Source organism: Lemur catta, chromosome 4 (assembly GCF_020740605.2).
Source record: "Lemur catta isolate mLemCat1 chromosome 4, mLemCat1.pri, whole genome shotgun sequence".
Classification (NCBI taxonomy): domain Eukaryota; kingdom Metazoa; phylum Chordata; class Mammalia; order Primates; family Lemuridae; genus Lemur; species Lemur catta.
Window position 1 is genome coordinate 105,633,211 of NC_059131.1, and position 19,214 is coordinate 105,652,424.

The following is a 19,214-nucleotide window of genomic DNA, read 5'->3' on the forward strand; positions in this document are numbered from 1 at the left end:
GTCTTGCTCAGGCTGGTCTTGAACTCCTGAGCTTGAGCCATCCTCCTGCCTCAGCCTCTCCGGTAGCTGGGACTACAGGCACGTGCCACCATGCCCGGCTGATTTTTTTTTTTTGTCTATTTTTAGTTGTTTGGCTAATTTCTTTCTATTTTTAGTAGAGACGGGGTCTCACTCTTGCTCAGGCTGATCTCGAACTCCTGAGCTCAAGCAATCCTCCTGCCTCGGCCTCCCAGAGTGCTAGGATTACAGGCGTGAGCCACTGTGCCTGGCCTTGAAAACTTTTTTTTTCATAATCTTGTAGGTGCTTCATAGATGTTGGAGGAATCTTTCAATTATGATTAGCTATACCAGTTTTACTCAGGGTCTTCCTGACAAATATGAGCCCACTTAAAGTTATGTTTGGCTATTTTTTTAAACTCTGACTTTTCATTTTCATAATTAATAAAATGTTATGAAAATCTTAGTGTTTGTTGATTTATAACACCTACTTAAATAATCAAATGGAATTTTTTCCCCCCTGCAAAATGTGAAAATAACGTTCTCCTTAGATTGAATAGGAACCATTTACAAAGAAAAAGTTTTTCTAAATCATATTCCCCTAAGTTGTAGCCCCTAGCTTATGCTTAATTGGTTATTGGAGAACATTGATTGAGATGCCAGGGTATGTTAGTGATTGCTCATTTATTGGGAAATATTTGGCCTGAAAGTGAAATTATCCACAGAATTTTTATCCTGATTTGCTACTATTTCTGTTGAAATATCAATTTTAAATGTTTGCTTTTTTACGTGATAGTTTTATTATTTCCTAAAGAATATGATTTTATGTGATTTTTATATGATTACCTGAACTTCAAGCTATTAGTGCTCATATCTGCATGCTGGTGCTTTCAGAGGACATTGATGTATTAATATTTATGGAAGATGTTTTATTTGTATTAAGGTACCTCTGTTAGCTGATTTAGAAACAAGTTTATGTATTAATATTTATTAAAAAGAGCTCTTAGGAAATTATTGTCGAGCCTTGGCCTAATATCTTACATTTAAAAGCTTCTCCACTCTGTGTGTATAATTTTTGACTCATTCTTTGTACCATTTCACTTCAGTATTTACCTATTTGTTATTTTAGGAGGACAATACATTTTAAATCTTTTTTTTTTTTAAACCTTTGTGTCTGTTTATGTCTGTGTGCACAGTTGTGTTTCTTCATTAATCTCTAGTCTGCCTTTGATTTTTTTGTTTGTTTGAGACAGGATCTCACTTTTTTGCCCCAGCTAGAATGCAGTGGAGTCATCATAGCTCATTCCAACCTCAAACTCCTGGGCTCGAGCAATCCTCCTGCCTAATCCTCCCAAGTAGATGGGACTACAGGCACGTGCCACCACACCTAGCTAATTTCTCAATTTTTTTTTTTTTTTTTTAGCAATGGGGTCTTGCTTACTTTTGCTCAGGCTGGTCTTAAAGTCCTCACCTCAAGTGATCCTCCTGCCTAGGCCTCCCAAAGTGCTAGGATTATAGGCATGAGCCACCGTGCCCATCTGCCTTTGATTTTTAAGTAATTTTTAATTCTTTAATACTTAAGAAAAGGTCTAATTTTTCTCATTTTAATACATAACACTAAACTTGAGTTTTCAGATCTTAGTTCTCTTATTGTTGTGTGGGTAATCAAAGTAACATTTTGGTATAAAAACCTAATCTTCATCATATTTGAGAGATGTTTTTAGATTTGTTTTTATTTTTAATTTAATTATTTATAGAGACAGGGTCTCACTGTGTCACCCAGGCTGGAGTGCATTGGCACAAACTGCTGGGGTCAAGTGATCCTTCCTGCCTCAGCCTCCTAAGTAGCTAGGACTACAGGCACGCACCACAACACCAAGCTAAGTTTTAAAAAATTTTTGTAGGGAAAGGGTCTCACTGTGTTGCCTAGGCTGATCTTGAATTCCTGGCCTCAAGTGATCCTCCTGCCTGCCTCCCAAGTGTTGGCATTATAGGCGTGAGCCATTGTGCCCAACTTGGATCTGTTTTTATTTTAAAATATTTGAGAAAATAGTAATTTTCTAGTGGTCTTTAAAATTGTGCTGTGTAAATCTTAAGGTGCATTTCTGGTGGCGGTAGTGCCTAACCTGGACACAGTTCAATATCCTGTTCTCTTCTTCCCCTGCCTTTGACAGGGCATCAGACACGTGGACCACTTTGGGTTTATCTGCCGGGAGTCTTCTGGAGGTGGCGGCTTTCATTTTGTCTGCTACGTGTTCCAGTGCACAAATGAAGCTCTGGTGAGAGAGCATGAACAGTTCTTACCTTGGAACCTATTTTCAAGGAGTTTCAACCTCACTGATTTTTCTGTCCTTAGCAAAACCAGATGGTCTCATTGATGCAACATTATTTGGCTTTAATTATTCATTCATGACTATTTAATAACTAGCTAATAACACATCTGAGACTTTTCTGGGTGTATGTTTTAAATTTTTTATTATTTTGAAGAATTTGCTCAGTTTTACCGTCTGGTGAAACATTTAAAAATGTCATTGTGGACTTTTGATCCAAAGAGTTTGCAGTTTTTACCTTACCTGCTTGAAGAGCTGTGAGCATCTAGGAAGTATTTCTCAAGACTGTAATCCTAGCCCGTATTGTAATTATTGTCTGAAGAATAGTCCAGAAAAATCTTAAAATCTTAAAAAATCTTTTCCATAGATTTCTTGAAATCTCAGCCAGCTAATTTTAAATTGATGTTTTTGCTGAGTACAATTTCTCTTCTCTGATCAGGTAGATGAAATTATGATGACCCTGAAGCAGGCTTTCACGGTGGCTGCCGTGCAGCAGACGGCCAAGGCGCCCGCCCAGCTGTGCGAGGGCTGCCCCTTGCAGGGCCTGCACAAGCTCTGTGAGAGGATAGAGGGTGAGTGGGGACCCTCTCCAGCTTTAACTCAGTGGGGGTGAAAGGTCCCAGGAAAACCTTAGATGGCGCACCCTTGTTGAAAGGCTCAGCCTAACAGGCTTGTATTCGTCACTGGTAGGGTAGGTGGACTGTCCACGTGCAGTGGATGTCTTCTGTATGTCAGGTGCTATACCAGGTGCTGGGGGAGGGACAAAGGTAAGAACCCATACCCCCCCTGCCATCTCCCCTCCAAGGTACTGTCAGGGTGGTAGAGGAGTTAGGGAAACAGGTAACCAAAATGGCTGCATAGCGTTTATCGAGGTTGTGTGAGTGGTCAGTCATACTGGCCATGAAGGAGAGATCTAGTAAGATGAGAACTCGGGACTTCCACTAGGCTTCTCCATTGGGAGGTCGTCAGTAACCTCTACCAGTACAGTTTGAGTGGAGTAGAGGGAGCAGAAGACAGGTTGCAGCTGAGAAACGAATGAGAAGAAATAAAAGTGTGACTGCTAGTATTTACCACAATCTCCAGAAACTTGGCTTGGGGAGAAGCTGTAATAAAATGTTATGATTTGCAGCTAATATTTATTGAATACTTAAGATGTGTTAGGCATTGCGCTAGGTGCTGTTATCCATTAAATCTTCACCATGTTAGTGGCAGGAAAAGGGACTATTTACGTGGATAAGTAAATTGAGGGTTAGAGACGTCTGGGAATAAACTGGTGCATGGTGAGCCTGGGATTCAGCCCAGGCGGTAAAGCCCTTGAGGTCACCTGCCACCAAACCTTTCCAGGAGAAAATCACACTGGGGGAAGACCCAGGCACCAAAGCTGACTTTGTTTTTTTAGAATTGGAGAGATTTGGGCTATTTCAGAGTCCGAGGGACCAGAGGGGTTGGGTCAGAATGCCTGGCAGGGTGTCCCTCCTGAACAGGGTGGGGAAATCGGCCTCAGGCAGGACGGGAGAATCTCTGTCTCTAGGACTGCAGAGGAGCCCAGCGAAAGGACAGAACCCAGGTAAGGGAGGAAGTGGGCGATGGTGATGTTTATCTGACGGAGTCTGGAAGGTGAAGGGGTTCAGCCTCTCTGTTCTTGGTTTTGCATTTGTGTTTTGTTTATGGGAGGATTTCCCTAAAACTTTTTTGTGGTTTTGGGGGAAGGGTCACATGATTTAAACAACCCATGTTATTGCAGAAACAAGGATTTGATCGTTTCCCATTGTATATACAATGCTTATTATAAGCTATAATTGTGTAAAGAAAAAGTACATTGCCATTTAGATATGATTTTCTCCTTTTCTCAGAATTGTAAAAATATACACAAAATTTATGATTTCAGCCTTTTTTTAAAGTGTGCAGTTCAGTGGCACTGGGTCCATTCACATTGTTGTGTCTCCGTCAGCACCCCATCTCCCGTGCTTTTCCATCTTCCCAATCTGAAACTCATCACACGCTAACTCCCTCCCCCAGCCTCTGCCCACCACCCTTCCACTTTCTGTCTCTATGAATTGGATTCCTGCATATAAGTGAAATCATATAGTATTTATCTTGTTTCTGGTTTATTTCACTTAGCATAATATCTTGTAGCATATGTCTGAGTTTCACTCCTTTGTAAGGCTGAATACCATTTCATCTTCTGTGTGTACCACATTTGTTTATCCATTTATCCATCACTGGACATTGAGGTTATTGCCACCTTTTGTCTATTGTGAGTAATGCTGCTGTGAATGTTGGCATGCACATATCTGCTCAAGTTCCTGCTTTTACTTCTCTTGGGTATAGTCCCAGAAGTAAAATTGCTCGATTATATGGTAATTCTGTGTTTAGTTTTTTGAAGAACAGCCATACTATTTTATAGCGGTTACACCATTTTACATTCCCACTGCTAGTGCACAGGGTTCCGTTTTGTCCACATTCTCACCAAAATCTGTATTTCCTGGTTTTTTTTTTTTTTTTTTTTTTTGATGATAGCCATCCTAATGGATGTGAAGTGGTATCTGGTTTCCCTTTTTAAATGAGATAAATTAACAATTGACATCTTAAGGTCTGGAAAGGTTCATTTGTGGCATTACAGTGCTCTTTAAAATGAATAAACATGATTAATATTTTTGACTGTGTTTTCCAAATTGTTACTATTTGCTGACATTATACAAAATATATCTGGGAACAAGAAAAGTTTTGCTTTGACTAGAATTCTCAACTGAGAGGATCACTAACCCTTTCCTTAGTGGTTGTCAAGATAAGGTAAACGATGACGGGAATGTCCCCTAAGAGCTTATTAAGAAGCCAGCAATGGCTTTGGCCTTGAAGATAAAGCAGATCATAATCTGCAGAAACTGGAGTACTTCCAGAGTTCCACTTGATAAATCTTTCTTTGGTCTGGCTTAGCTTTCAGAAAGTTACAGCTGAAAAGCCCAATCAGGGTAAAGATTTTGCTGTTGTAGTTTTGGAATTAATCATTTAATTCATCTTTTACTTGATAAAATCCAACCAAGGCAGAAAATTCTACTAATGTGAAAAAATTCTTTAATAGTGAAATTAGAAGTCTGGTGAGGGTATGTTTTACTGTGTTGCCTACATGATGACAAACATTTCTTTTCTTTTTTAGAGATAGGGTCCCACTCTGTTGCCAAGGCTGGAGTGTAGTGGTGCAATCATAGCTTACTGCAGCCTGAACTTCTGGGCTTAAGTGATTTCCTGCCTTAGCCTCCTGGGTAGCTGGGACTGCAGGAGCACACAACCACACCAAGCTCATTTTTTAATTTTTTGTAAAGATGGGGTCTCGCTATGTTGCCCAAGCTCGTCTCAAACTCCCAGCCTCAAGTCATGCTCCTACCTTGGCCTCCCGGAGTGCTGGTATTACAGGCGTGAGCTACTGCACCTGGCCTGGGAAGCATTTCTAAATGACACATTATTAGAGGCATCTGTAGTAGAGGAGATGATTATTTTATGAACACTTTTAGAGTCTGTTGCTTTTTGTTATTGCATTTCTAGTAAGTAGAATAAAGTGGCTTATTAAAACTCATTTTATGTTCCTGTGAGAGTAGTTCTAAAAGGAAGTTATGGTCTGAACAAGAATTCTGTAAACTGTGGAGGGACGAGTGATGTGGCCACAAAAAGAAAGACTTAAAGACTATATTTTCGTAGTCAGTTGATGTAGTTAAGTTATGTCCCAGAATCTATAAAATAGAGGAAATAATACTGTACGTGTTGATTACACTGGACTCTCCACTCTAAAATGCACTTGTAATGTATAAGAAGCACAGCTGTACCCAATTGTGTATTTGAATAGTATACAACCCAGTGGTATTTATTAATATATAGTATTTTGCTTATTTCAAAGTTTAGAGGAGCATTTTGGAAATCACCAAAATAAATTATACTTTCACTAAAGAGAAAAAAAAGGTTGAACTGAGATTCCCTTTTGCCCTCAGAACAAATTTTCCTCTATCAAAACAAAGTCACTTCTCAGCGCTTCCTCTAATAAGAGCTTTTCAGCACAGCCGAGTAGGGAGGGACTGGAGTCCAGGCATTCCCTGGGCTCTGGTCACCTTTCTGCTTTGTCTCATGCCTCCGTTGCCTCCATAAACCCTTTCGGCATCTCATGGGGCCCCTGAGGAGATGCCTTCAGCATGAACCTTGCTGCAGAAACTGCCCACGCGTGGCCGAAGGTGTTGAGAATCCACGTGGAGAGTGCTGGGACCTGGGTGAGAGCAGCAGTTCAGAGCGGGGGCAGGAAAGACCTCCTGGACTGAGGCGTCCTGAAGGCAGGATGACACTGGTCAGAGGGTCTTTTCCTACCTGCTTAGATTTGAAGAATGGGCTGCATTTCATGATTTCCCCTGAGGTTGTGGAGAATATATAGTCTAACTCCTCTTAGGGCTTAGGGTGTATTCCCCACTTACAAATGCTTCATGAAACAATACAGTTTTTCCAAAATATGATGCTTAGTCTGTGTCAGAAACATCCTCCATATGTTGGGGGAGGATTTTTGGTTAATGGTTACTAAGTGCTGTTTGTTCATAAATGTAAACCCGATTTTGCTTCAACATTTAAGTAGTCGATACTGGAAAGCTTTGTCTCTGTTTCCCAGGCTTTGTGTGATGTGACAGCCTCCCGGAAGAATACCTGAACTGCACTCTGACAAGCCTGGCTGTCCTCTCTGCACTTTAACCCACCTCTGCACTGGCTTTTGTATTGCAGCCACCTGAATGTCGGGTGACTTGACTCTCCTAGTCCAGGGAGGCAGTGGAGTGCTTGAGACTTTGATTGCTGGAGGCAAACAGACATGGTTCAGATTCTGACTCTGTCCCTTACTTAACTGATGACCTTGGACAGAACACTTGACTTTGACTTTGACATGCCTCACTTTCTTCTACATTGGGCTTACTGAAAAAAAGAGCCCATTTCAAAGATTATTTTGGGGATTAAATGAGATAATGCATGTGAAGTGTCAAGCAAAGTAGCACAGCAATCGCTTAAGAAATATTGGCTACTATTTTTAGGGTGGCCTCTTAGGGTTTTCTTGAGTTTAAAAAAAAGGGGGGAGAAAGAACATCTGGAAGTGGAGTTAGCTGCAACAGTTTGAGTAGGGCAGCAGCCTCTGCCACAGTCTGCTTACGAGGATGTCAGTGGTGGTGGGAGGAGAGGGACGGTGGTCTTTGGGCAGCTTGGCTGCTGGCTGGCCTCCTGACCTTGGACAAGTCGCCCAAATGAAGGCATGGTTTCCCTCCGGCATCCTTAGTTACTTGGGTGTGTCCAGGACTTTCTCCTGCAGAGCCTTGGCCACGCTGTGCCCAGGGGCTCACCCTCTCTGGATGAGGAGAAGGGAGCAGCAGGTGGGTGAGGGTTGAGCTGCCCTTGAAAGAAAAGTAACCGGGACAGGTTTTTTTTCCCCTGGCAGTTGGGTCAGCAAATCCTTTCATTATAAGTCACATCGTGTGTGACATTTATCTCTGCACATCAAGAAAAGGCAAAATAGGCTCTGAGCCATGTTTGTGTGGGGAACAAACTTCTTAAATATCAAATTTGAACAGGCACTAAAATTATGTAATGACTTTATTTTTATAACTTTTCCTCAAAATCCTTCATAACGTTAATCAAATTATCTTTAGACTATTAATGAGCATTTGGTAAAAGGAAAATTGTTAGTCACATAAATCAATATTAGGTAAAGGGAACTTATACAGGGGACAAATGTAGGTCAGTTTTCAAACCAAGTAGTTGGGTTTTTTTTTTTTTTTTTTTTTTTTGAGACAGAGTCTCTCTCTGTTGCCCTGGCTAGAGTGAGTGCCGTGGCGTCAGCCTCGTTCACAGCAACCTCAAACTCCTGGGCTCAAGCGATCTTCCTGCCTCAGCCTCTGGAGTAGCTGGGACTACAGGCATGCGCCACCATGCCCGGCTAATTTTTTCTATATATATTTTTAGTTGTCTATATAATTTCTTTCTATTTTTTAGTAGAGACAGGGTCTCGCTCTTGGTCAGGCTGGTCTTGAAGTCCTGACCTGGAGCAATACTCCTGCCTCAGCCTCCCAGAGTGCTGGGATTACAGGCGTGAGCCACTGCGCCCGGCCAGAATTTATCATTTTCTAAGGAGAATGTTCTGATTGTATGAAGTGTTTTAACTTGGGGAAGTAATTTAAAACCACCCAAACCTGAGTTAGAGTTCAAGTTGGTGGTCTTTGCAAATTATGTACACTCTCTGGGTCTCAGTTTCCTTAGCTGTAAAATGGGGTAACAACATCCTTGTCATCAGATTGTTTTGATAATTAAGTGAAATAATGTAGATTTAATGCTTAATATGCAGTATCTTGTACATCAGAGCTCAATTAAAAGATGACAATGATAGCATCACTGACATTGATTAGAATTCTTGGGTAGGTAAGAATGTAAAGGGAATGTATATGGAACAGGTTAACGCTGTACCTCATAACTTACACATAGAGATTTTTTTCATGTTCCTTTTTTTCTCTTAATAGGAATGAATTCTTCTAAAACCAAACTAGAACTGCAAAAGCACCTGACAACATTAACTAATCAGGAGCAGGCGACTATTTTTGAGGAGATTCAGGTACAGTGCAAGTTTTTAATCTCTAGAAGGAAAGAAAAGGCAGGCAGGTTACCTATAAAATGTTATGTATATAAAATATCAAGCCAGTGTTGTCCTAGCCTGGAGGCAAGGATCTTGAGTTCCTCTTGGTTTAAGATTTAACAGTCCGCAGAGGGGTCCGGTCAAAATTTCAGATTCACATGAGGTCTTAGCTTAGATAGTAAAAATGACTAAAACTGGGAAGCCTCTCCCTTAAACAAATCCACTAGAATAAGAGAAAGCCTGAGAGAGAGAAGACTTGGACTCTGGTCCACATGTGCTCATCTGCGTCACACGAAACCTCCGCCAGCCCCTTCCCATGCAGCATTGCAGCCCTGACGGTGGGAGTCAAACAAGATGTTTTATATGTGAACTTGAACATAATTGTTCCTCCTCCTCCCTTGTCAGTTTTGAAAATAAATTTAGTTCATGTTATCTACTTAGAGCTATATACTATGTTGAACCAAAAAAAAAAAAAAAAAACCCCTCAAAAAACAAAACAAAAGCCAAGCTCATCTGCTTTCTGTAGTAAAGTTGGAAGCTAGCTCCTGTCCCTGCGTTTAGATACAGTGTATCTTGGGGAATCCATGCTGTGTGTGCTGGCGTGCCCATAGCCTGTTCATTATGAATCTTTAATGAGCTCATCAAAAATTTCATGCCTGCTTTAGCCGAGGGGCATTTTCTATGGTTTCCTGGCACTTTTCTAGGGAGAGGAGCACATCAGAACAAAGAATAAATATCCCTGTCTGCAGGTTCTATAAGTAGAGGGCTCATTAAACACAACAGGAAGGCTAGCAACTGTGTGAGCTGTGAGCTCTCTTGCTCCTCGCTGGGGATAGACTGGACAGATAGGATCCATACTCTGTTTTCTGTTAGTGTGGAAAATACAAGATTGTCTTTTTCTTTTAAATCACATGTTAAAAATCTTCTCTTACTCCCTTGTTCTGTTTCTACTGTGGAATTGGCATATGTTTGCAGAAAGAAAGCATAGGAAGATTTTTTATTTAGCAGATAGCCTAGAGGATAATTTTCACAATTTTCAGTTGCCTTTAAATTTTCTTTTCTTCTGAATCAACTTGAGATACGAAACTTTGTTGTTTCTTAAAAGACTTTTACAGTCCTAAGTACATAGTACTCTTAGACAAATGTAATGTGATTTGTACTTGGAATTCAGAAATGGACAATTTGCTTCTGATTGTTAATGCATTTACAATTGAAGCCAGGACCTTTTGCATCTAATGCTGACCCACTTAAACTATTCAGGTCATTTTGAGGAACATCTTTCTAGCAAGCATGGAAGATGAACCTCCCTTCCCTAATGTGACTTTTCTTTTTTGTTTGGATAGCACCACGTAGCTTCCTTAAAACAGTGCGGTGAATCAGTGTAGATAATACACAAAATTTTCTTCTGCAGCAATGTGAAGTTCTTAATAGGTATGATTCTGAGATTCTCTTTGACCCATGCAGGTTTTTAGACACTTAGTACATTACAGCAAAAAGACTTCAGAAAAAAGTAGATATGACTAAAGTTCACTGAAATAAGAAAACATTCAATTAGTGTCCTGGAGCCTCTGTGTTGTTCTAGATGTCTCTATAATGTTCTGGTTGCCCTGAACACCAAAGGGAAGTCATAGTGTTCACTGGCTTTGAAAAGCCAGTTCATACTTTGTCCTCCATCATTGTAAGCCTCGTTTTTCCTTGAATGATACAAATTCGATGTGGGTCTTTTCTTCTGATGGCTTATTGATGGTCTTGTTGAATTATTTCCTCAATGACCATTCTTGGTTTTATGAACTATTTTATAAACCAAGTCCTTGGTTTCTTTTTAGATAGCAGTACCTGCTAATGTGTTTGAAAATCATACATTTCAAAAGGTCATAAGAACAAAGGTGAACTTGCAGTTTCATGAGTCCTTTTATAAATAGAATGGTAAATATTTTCCTTTGTACTGTCTTTCCAGGAGGGGAATTTATTTCTGAAAAACTCCTCTAAGAGCAAATTTTCATAAGGCAAATGTCATTACTATTGAAATTAATGGTATATGATCACTTAGTTATTAAAACATATGTATCATATTCAGGGTTTTTGTAAATGAAAGTTTAATACAACAGCAAAAAAGTGGACCCCAAACAATCATAAAGAAAAGTCGATAATAACTATGTAAATGATGCTGGAGATGATCACTTCTGCAAACAGGCGGGCTTGCACACTCTGAGAGCACTTGGTCCAGACAGGCCTGTGGGCACGTCACTCTGGAAAGCAACCTTTTTGCTCATGAGAGTTTTGAAATACATAATTTTCAAGCATATCTAATGGGGCATATGTGAGCATGACCCCATGGAGGGCTTGCTCTCTTGCACGCTGCTCTGTGTGTGCTAAATCCAAACAGTCGTCTTCAGGATGAATAATTGCTGTTGGGCCCAAGTAGGGCCAGTAACTACAATGTCTCAAAGTCAAATCTCCTAATCTGTGTGAGTGTATTTCAGGGAATGACTTAATTAGACACTGAGTAGATAAATCAAGTAGATTTATACTTCATAGGCATTGTTAATTTATTAAATGGCATGACTTTACAAGTTAAAGTTTAATGGTCAGAAGAGGTGTTTTTCAGTTTCTAAAGAATATATATCAACTTATTTGGATTTTCCATGTTCTTAAAATTATTTCTTGTAAATATTTTAAAAAAGATGTCAGAATATAGAGTCCAAGTGAGCATTGTCTTTTTAAGTAGTTTCCTTAGGATACCATAGGCTTTCTCAGCACTGTGGTATTCATTAGTCAGTGTTGGAAATGTATTTATTTATTGTTAAATTTTTTTTAGAGGTGGGGTTCACTGTGTTGCCCAGGCTGGAGTGCAGTGGCTGTTCTTGGGTGTGATCGTAGCTCACTGCAGCCTGGAACTCCTGGGCTCAAGTGATCCTACCCCTCAGCCTCCTGAGTAGCGGGCACTACAGCGTGCCACTGTGCCCTCCTGGAAATTTATTTTTGAATTGCCTTTGCAACAATTTTTAAGACTCTCAAAGAAATAAGGTTAAGAAACATGTAATGAGATTAGTTTTGTTACTCTGAACAGGCAATTAATTGTTTTGTGTTATTCTTTTTAAAATTGACGTGTAACATACCAATAGAAAAGTACACAAATCAATTGTGAATTTTTGCAAGGAGAATACACCTGTGCTGCCAGTGCGAAGGTTAAGAGTTAGAGTGTTCTCACTGCCTCAGAGTCCTGCTTCGTTTCTGCCCCCCGGGTACTCTGTCTTTCCTTCTGACGCCATAGACTGATTTTGAACAAGCAAGCTAATTTGTGATTATAAAAAAGTGATGTTCCCTATCACATTCTTATTCTAATATTATATTCTATAAAGTGATCATCCCCCATTATATTCTTGAGACTTGTCTCTGACTAGTGAAAGTTTATCAAAGGAAATCACCTTAAAGGAATAATGATTTGCCACTATTGAGGATGGTGAAGTCACATGGGAAGTTTTAGGGGGATGACACTTCGATAATGTTTTTGAACTCCATAGAAAGGGTAGCCTCTCATCAGATTCCAAAATTCCTTGAAGTAGAGATTTATGTTTTTACCTTGTATGACACTGAAATGTGTATTTCTCTGCTTTAGTGACTTCCTCTGTGATGTTTAGCAACACTTGTGGCACAGTATCTGGCTCTTGGCTTCAATTTTTAATGAAAAGCAACTGTGGTAGTACATTATGCTCAGCTGTAGTTTCATTTTCTGCCTATTTGAATCAATTTTCCATGTATATTTTCAGGGAAAATATATTCTCTTCCTTTTGTTACTGCATGCTTAGCCTCTTTTTGATATTTTGAAATAGATGGTTATAAAAAGTTTCTCCAAGCAGAATACATATTTTCTTGTGAGGGTAGCCCAAAGGTTTAATTAAAGATACAGGAGAAGGAAGAATGGGTCAACCCTCTGGCACCTGCTCCTTCTCAGGGGACTCTGGTAATACCTGTCTGTTTCCCTGGGTTGGTTTTTTTTTTAAGACTATTTTTTTAGAGCAGTTTTAGGTTTACAGAAAAGTTGAGTGGGAAGTACAGAGTTTCCATATAACTTTCCACTGTCCCCTACTCCCTCGTTTCTCCTGACAGAAGATGTTACCATAGCATCTTGTATTAGTGTGGTACATTTGTTACAATTAATGAGCCAGTATTTGATATAGTATTATTAACTGAAGTTCATAGTTTACATTTGGGTTCACTGATGGTGATGCTTTACCTATTCATCCCTCCCTCTCACCCCCCAACCCCTGGCAACCACTGATCTTTTTACTATTTCCATAGTTTTGCCTTTTCCAGAATGTCATATAATTGTAATCATACAGCATGAATGTGATCTTTTCAGATTGGCTTCTTTCACTTAGCAACATGCACTTAAGGTTCCTCCACATCTTTTCATGGCTGGTAGCTCTTTCCTTTTCCTTTTGTTGCTGAGTAATATTCCATTGGATGTACCACAGTTTGTTTACCCATTCACCTATTGAGGGACATCTTGGTTGCTCCCAAGTTTTGGCAATTATGAATAATAAAGCTGCTGGAAACATTTGTGTACAGGTCCTTGTGTGGACATAAATTTTTAACTTATTTGAGTAAATACCAAAGAATGCAGTTGCTGGATTGTGTGGGAAGAGTGTGTTCAGCTTTACAGGAAACTGCCAGACTGTTTTCCAAAGTGGTTGTACCATTTTGCATTCCCACCAGCAATGAATGAGACTTTTGTTATTTCGTGGGCTTTTAGACTCATTATATCCATAACCCTTTTAGGATCTAGCAGTATTAAGTTGGCATTGTGACACTTGACTGCTATCACTTTATTTTTTTGAGGATCTAATTGAAATTCTTTCTAGAAAAATCCACTTGTATATAACATGCAAAATTTTGTAACATTTGATGTTCTTGGTCTGGAGTCTGGGTTGAGAATGTCTGCTCTAGCCTCTAAAACGTTTAATACTTAAATCTGAAATTTGAAAAAATATGAAGTCCTCGATAAAACAAACTTTTCTAATCATTTACTACTTTTTCTTTTTCCTGAGTATAACAGGAACAACTTCTCTTTTAAAATAATCTTGTTTTTTTTTTTTTTAACAGAGGGCACGTCAGAAGGTCTGGGTTAGTGTTACCTTTGCTTTTAATGCTGATGACATGCAAAGTAAAATCACTGTTCCTTAGTTAGCTGGTGAAGGTGGTCACCAGGAGTGGTGTTGACCTAGACTCAGATGCTTTTCTAGTTTATTCATTTATTATACCCCAACTTTGTTTTAAAGGTCAGGCTGGAACTTTGGAGTAGGGAGAGAAGAGTAACAGGCCAAATGGGTAATTGTTGATATAAAAAAGATGTATTTCCAAAGACTAAAAGCTTTGTATATCCCCAGAGTAATTCATTTTGTTTTTTTCATATTCAGAGAAAATAATACATTAAGCTAGGTGACCTTTTAAAAATTCCCTCTGACTAACATGTCCAATTCAAAGAACTTGGGAGTTAGAGGAGACTGCACAGTCCTCGTTTGAGCAAACGAGGAGGCCAAGATCAAGTGACTTGGATTTGTGCACACTTCTGTGCAGCACCTAGAACCTATGTGTCCAGTGTGCTTTGCCACTACCCTGTCTAAAAGTTAAAAGGCACAGGGAGAATTTTTAAAAAGAAAAAATAAATAGAGTACATACCACAAAATTTTGTATGGAAGTGCGTCTCTCGTGGGGATTCCATAAAGTTCTTCATGATGAACACATGTGACGTGGGAAACCATGACCCTGAATGCAGTTGCTGTTTTCCTTTCTACCCAATTAAAAGAGTTTGTAAAGGTGTAATCATTATGGCTCCTGACCTCTGGGTGTTTATGTAGATTTTTTGTTTTTTCTTTCTATTTTAAAACTATTTATTTGTTAAATATTTTGACTATGCCTCTATCTGATGTTAAAAATCTATTGTAGGTTTGAAGACATTGGAGATCAAAAGCTAAATCTGGCCCAGAGGCTCCATTGTCCTTTTTAAAAATTTATCTCCACTTCTAGGATCATTGGTGCCCCCTAGTGAGATGATTGGATAAAAGCATTAGTTAGTAGATGGAAGCTTGTTAGCATTTCCAAAGAATAGCTTAGCAATTTTGTTGGCATTTAAAATAAATATAATCTATCCTGTTTCTGATTTTTTTTAAAGAAATTGAGACCAAGAAATGAGCAGCGAGAGAATGAATTGATTATTTCTTTTCTGAGATGTTTATATGAAGATAAACAAAAAGAACACGTCCATATCGGGGAAATGAAGCAGGTATGGTATTTCTGTCTCTTGTGAGTTTTACCAGGGCACTGTGTAAATGAAGTCTTGAGGATTTTCTGGAGCTCTGAAACCTCTTTTTCTCCCTTTGTTTTATTTCCTTCTGTTGCACATATTGGGAAAATCTGGGAGTGTTAAATTATGCTTGGAGAAGATAAGAACAGTTTCTGTCTGCATTGTAGTGTGAGTGGAGCAGTTGCTCTGATAAGAGGATAGGCTTGGAGCACCAGGAATTAAATTTAAGAGCAGATAGTGTCAGGACGAGCTGCAGGGCTTGCAGGGAGCCAGTGTCTGTTAGCTTACCTTTCTCCCTTGTAAAATGGGAATGGCGTTGTACGTCTGCCTCTGGAATTACATAAGGTACCTGGAAGTTCTTTGTGATACTAAATGTTACGTGAATAACAGATAGTATTACTGACAAGTCAGATACAAGGTTAGAAAGCCTGTTTTATGTGCTGTTCAGATTAGAACTTCTGTTAATGCCATTTTGCATGATGGAGGTACAGAGTCTGCCTCCCATCCTGCTGTCCAGAAGCCCTGTCCAGCTTTTCTCTTTGTGGGGTCCCAAGTCAGAACCTGAGTGGCTACCTATAGATCTCTTCCTTCAAAGAACTTCAAGTTTGGGACTCAGTATAACTTCATGGCACCACAGACCATTTTCCTATGTCTTTTGGACTCCATGTAAGTCCATGCATAATAAACCATAACTAGCGTTAAAACATACATGTTTTATATTTGCTAGTTACTTATTGGCCAGAAAATCTAGAGAAAAATCAGTGAAGGATGTTGTAGTTCCTTAGTTTTCCAAAAGTGTGTTGCCATTTTCTTTTTAAGCACCTACTGAGTGCATGTTCCAAAGTCAATTTCATGCTCTCTGCCCCATGGTGGCCCTCACTGTCTGGTACCTAAACCAAGTGTGCAGTTTTTCCTGGGTGCACATTTAGCAATGCTCCTCATTAGATTTCTACTCTCCAGGTGGCTTTGGCAATTGTGCCTTTCCTGACCCCTTAGAGCTCATGTATGGCGTCCAACATGGTTTTTTATCTCATTGGCCAACCATAGGTTCCCTTAGCAGTGACCCTAATGCCAGTACATTGTCTGTGTTTTGGCCTTTGCCCCTGGTTTGTTGCTGTTGCTCTCTTCCCAGATTGGACCTTAAGATGGTGTTGAAGTTCTGTGCCTCTCCTGTTCACTTCTGGGTGGGCCACCCACTCTTAAGTTTTTAGTTAATGCTCTAGTTCTCTTTTCAACCTATTTCTTTTCCCTTTTTCACTTCTTTTTCCCCTCTTGTGCCATTAGTAGCTTTTTTCCTGTTCTGATTGGGTTTTTTTCTGAGTCAGTCTGCCTTGTTCCAACAGGAAATTAGGAAACTGATAATTCTGAAATAACTTATAACTGCTAGAAAGGGGAATGAAGCATTTATGGTACATGGAAAGTCTTCTTTTAGTAAAGATTTTAAGTATTTGTGATAGACGGAAAGTTTTGACCTAACTGTAAACTCATTTTTGTGGACTAGGATGGTAGTTTTATGATTTGGGCATAGATCAGTCCAGTCCAGAAATAGATTTAATATTTTTTTCCATTTTCAGAACATCAGAAAATGTAATGTAAAATAGACTGAGCCTCACAAGCAGGACTGGTGCCTGTGAGGCACTTTCTCTGGGGGTTTCTAAATATTCTGTGACCCAGAAGGCTTATGTCTGTGTCTGTAAAGAGGTGTGGTCGGCGCCCCTAGACTGGACACCCTCGTGGGCTCTGACAAGTGGACTTTTCAACACAGCAGCTACTTCATAGATCCCTCATATGTAGCCTTGAGATTCACTGATAGATTCCTGCAACATTTTCTGCTATCAGATAGTTTGATCACATAGATTTTATCATCTTCTTGTTGTAACTAAAAATTCCTATAGCTTTTGAAAAGTGTGATTACACGACCTAGACAGAGGTGGAACCATGACTTTGATGAATAACTTCTCTGGGGACCAGCTTTCAAAAGCGGACCAAGGACGATGAACACTGTTCATTGCTTCGCGTCCTGAGGTCTGCAGTGATGCCGTACGTGCTATTCACAGGCTGAAAGGGTAGTACCTAGAGTAGGTGAAACTTAAGTGTACCATTTGTTGAGTTTTGGGAACTGCTACGTTCAAGTAGCTAAAACTTCTGCCAAGATATAGACTGTTTCCATCACACTAGGAAGTACCCCCAGTCAGTCCTCACTACCTCTTCCCCCAGGCAAGTACTGTTTTTGTTTTTTTAACCCTAGATTAGCTTTGCCTGTTCTAGAACTCCTTATAAATGGGATCATACATTATGTATCTTTTAGTTGACTTCTACTTAACATAACGTTTCTGAGATTCTTCCATGTTGTTACAAGTGTCAGTAGTTTGTTCCTTTTTATTCCATTGTATTAATATCACAGCTTCTCCATTCTTTTTTTGGTGGACACCTGAGCTACTTTATTCTGAATAAAGCTACTGGTAGATATGTTTGCTGACCCAGGACAGTGGGTTCTGAACTGAGAATTTCAGTGTAGCATCAGAATTTAAAACTTGTCTGCAAACTTTCATACTTAGAATTTACCCATCTGTCAAAGGATCGGCCGTGGGATAACTGCAGTGGAATTTGCTGTGCAGCCCCCAAAGTAGAAATTATTATCTAAGAATCAGCGTCATCTTCTTTAGAGAAACTTTTGATGCTTATTTTAAGATAAATAAGAATATATTATTTTCTAAATGCAAATTATTTTCAAATTATATTTGAATTATGGCAATAGAAAAAAATGTTTTTGGATGGTAGAGGAGAACAGAAGAAATATTGAATGAAATACACAAATATTCTTCAGGCTTGGTATAAACACACATACATACGCACAAGTATCCTTTTTCATCTAAGTAGGATTTACTAACTGATGCTGATTTCTTTAATCTTTTAGCCAATATTTTCTTTATATATCAAAACAGTCAATTCAGTTTGCTTCAATTTTATGAAAACTTTGTTATGAGTTTGAAAGCAGTTCTACAGCTTCTCTGTGTCAGTAAACGGGCCTTCCTGGGGGCCCCTCATAGATAATTCCCTTTGTCCTGGAGGCTGCCTGAGTCCTGACCAGGGCTCCTGCTCTTGCTCAGAGAGGGCACAGGACCAGTTGCCACTAGTAAGGCACCTACCCCATGCATAGTGTTTAGCAGGCACTTAGTCAATATTTGTTGAGCGAGTCTCTGTTACATCAAGTGTGTGTTTCTCATGGGCCTGCCTGGGGATCATTGCTCATTCCCTCTTCCTGCGTCTACAGAGTATGCTGAGTAGTGTGAAAACACAAAAGTAAGCGATAGTCACCCTTCTCAAAGGAATTTCTAAGCTGACTAGCCATTCTTTTGATGCATATTTTAGTTCTCATAGAAGTAAAATTATGAATAATTGGACAAAGCCTAATGTAGCTCTTATTAGAATCTTTTCTTTCTCTTTTATGCTTTGAAAAATATATAACATGCATTGGTGAATTAGGATTTCATTATTTCAAAGAAGATGTAGAGTCTTTGAACAGCAGATTACTGAATTAAAAAAAGTAGCAGTAGGAATGAGGGGAAGGCATATAAGAGAACATTTTATGCCTGTCAGATTGGCCGAAACTTTAAAAATCTTTAAAAACTTTAAAATTCACCTCTATAAAGGTGAATTCTTGTATGCTGATTCTGGAAATATGAATTGGTACCATTTAGGAGAGAGAAGCTTGATAATATCTAGTATAGCTGAAGGTACACAGTCCCAGTGATGCCAGCAAGGACATTCCTAATTATTTACTTGCAAAACCTTTCACATGAGTGTATAATGTGCTCTGTGCAAGAGGGGTCACTGCTGCCTCCTTTGTAAGAGCCAAAAAAAGGCGGGGAATAAATGTTTAACAACAGGAACATGAATAAATTGGGTTATGCACTCTGGCTAAAGTAAGTGAATCAAA

The 19,214-nt window shown here is 39.4% G+C and overlaps 1 protein-coding gene across 7 annotated transcripts in view; it reads left to right on the forward strand.

Moving 5' to 3' along the window:
* Positions 1-19,214, forward strand: part of TBC1D1 (TBC1 domain family member 1) — a 200,581-nt gene that overhangs the window by 102,041 nt on the left and 79,326 nt on the right. For all 7 annotated transcript variants that reach the window (XM_045550515.1, XM_045550512.1, XM_045550514.1 and 4 more), the window contains 4 exons: positions 2,172-2,276; positions 2,767-2,899; positions 8,855-8,946; positions 15,143-15,253. In XM_045550515.1, coding sequence (XP_045406471.1) covers positions 2,172-2,276; positions 2,767-2,899; positions 8,855-8,946; positions 15,143-15,253 — 441 coding nt within the window. The remainder of the gene's footprint in view (positions 1-2,171; positions 2,277-2,766; positions 2,900-8,854; positions 8,947-15,142; positions 15,254-19,214) is intronic.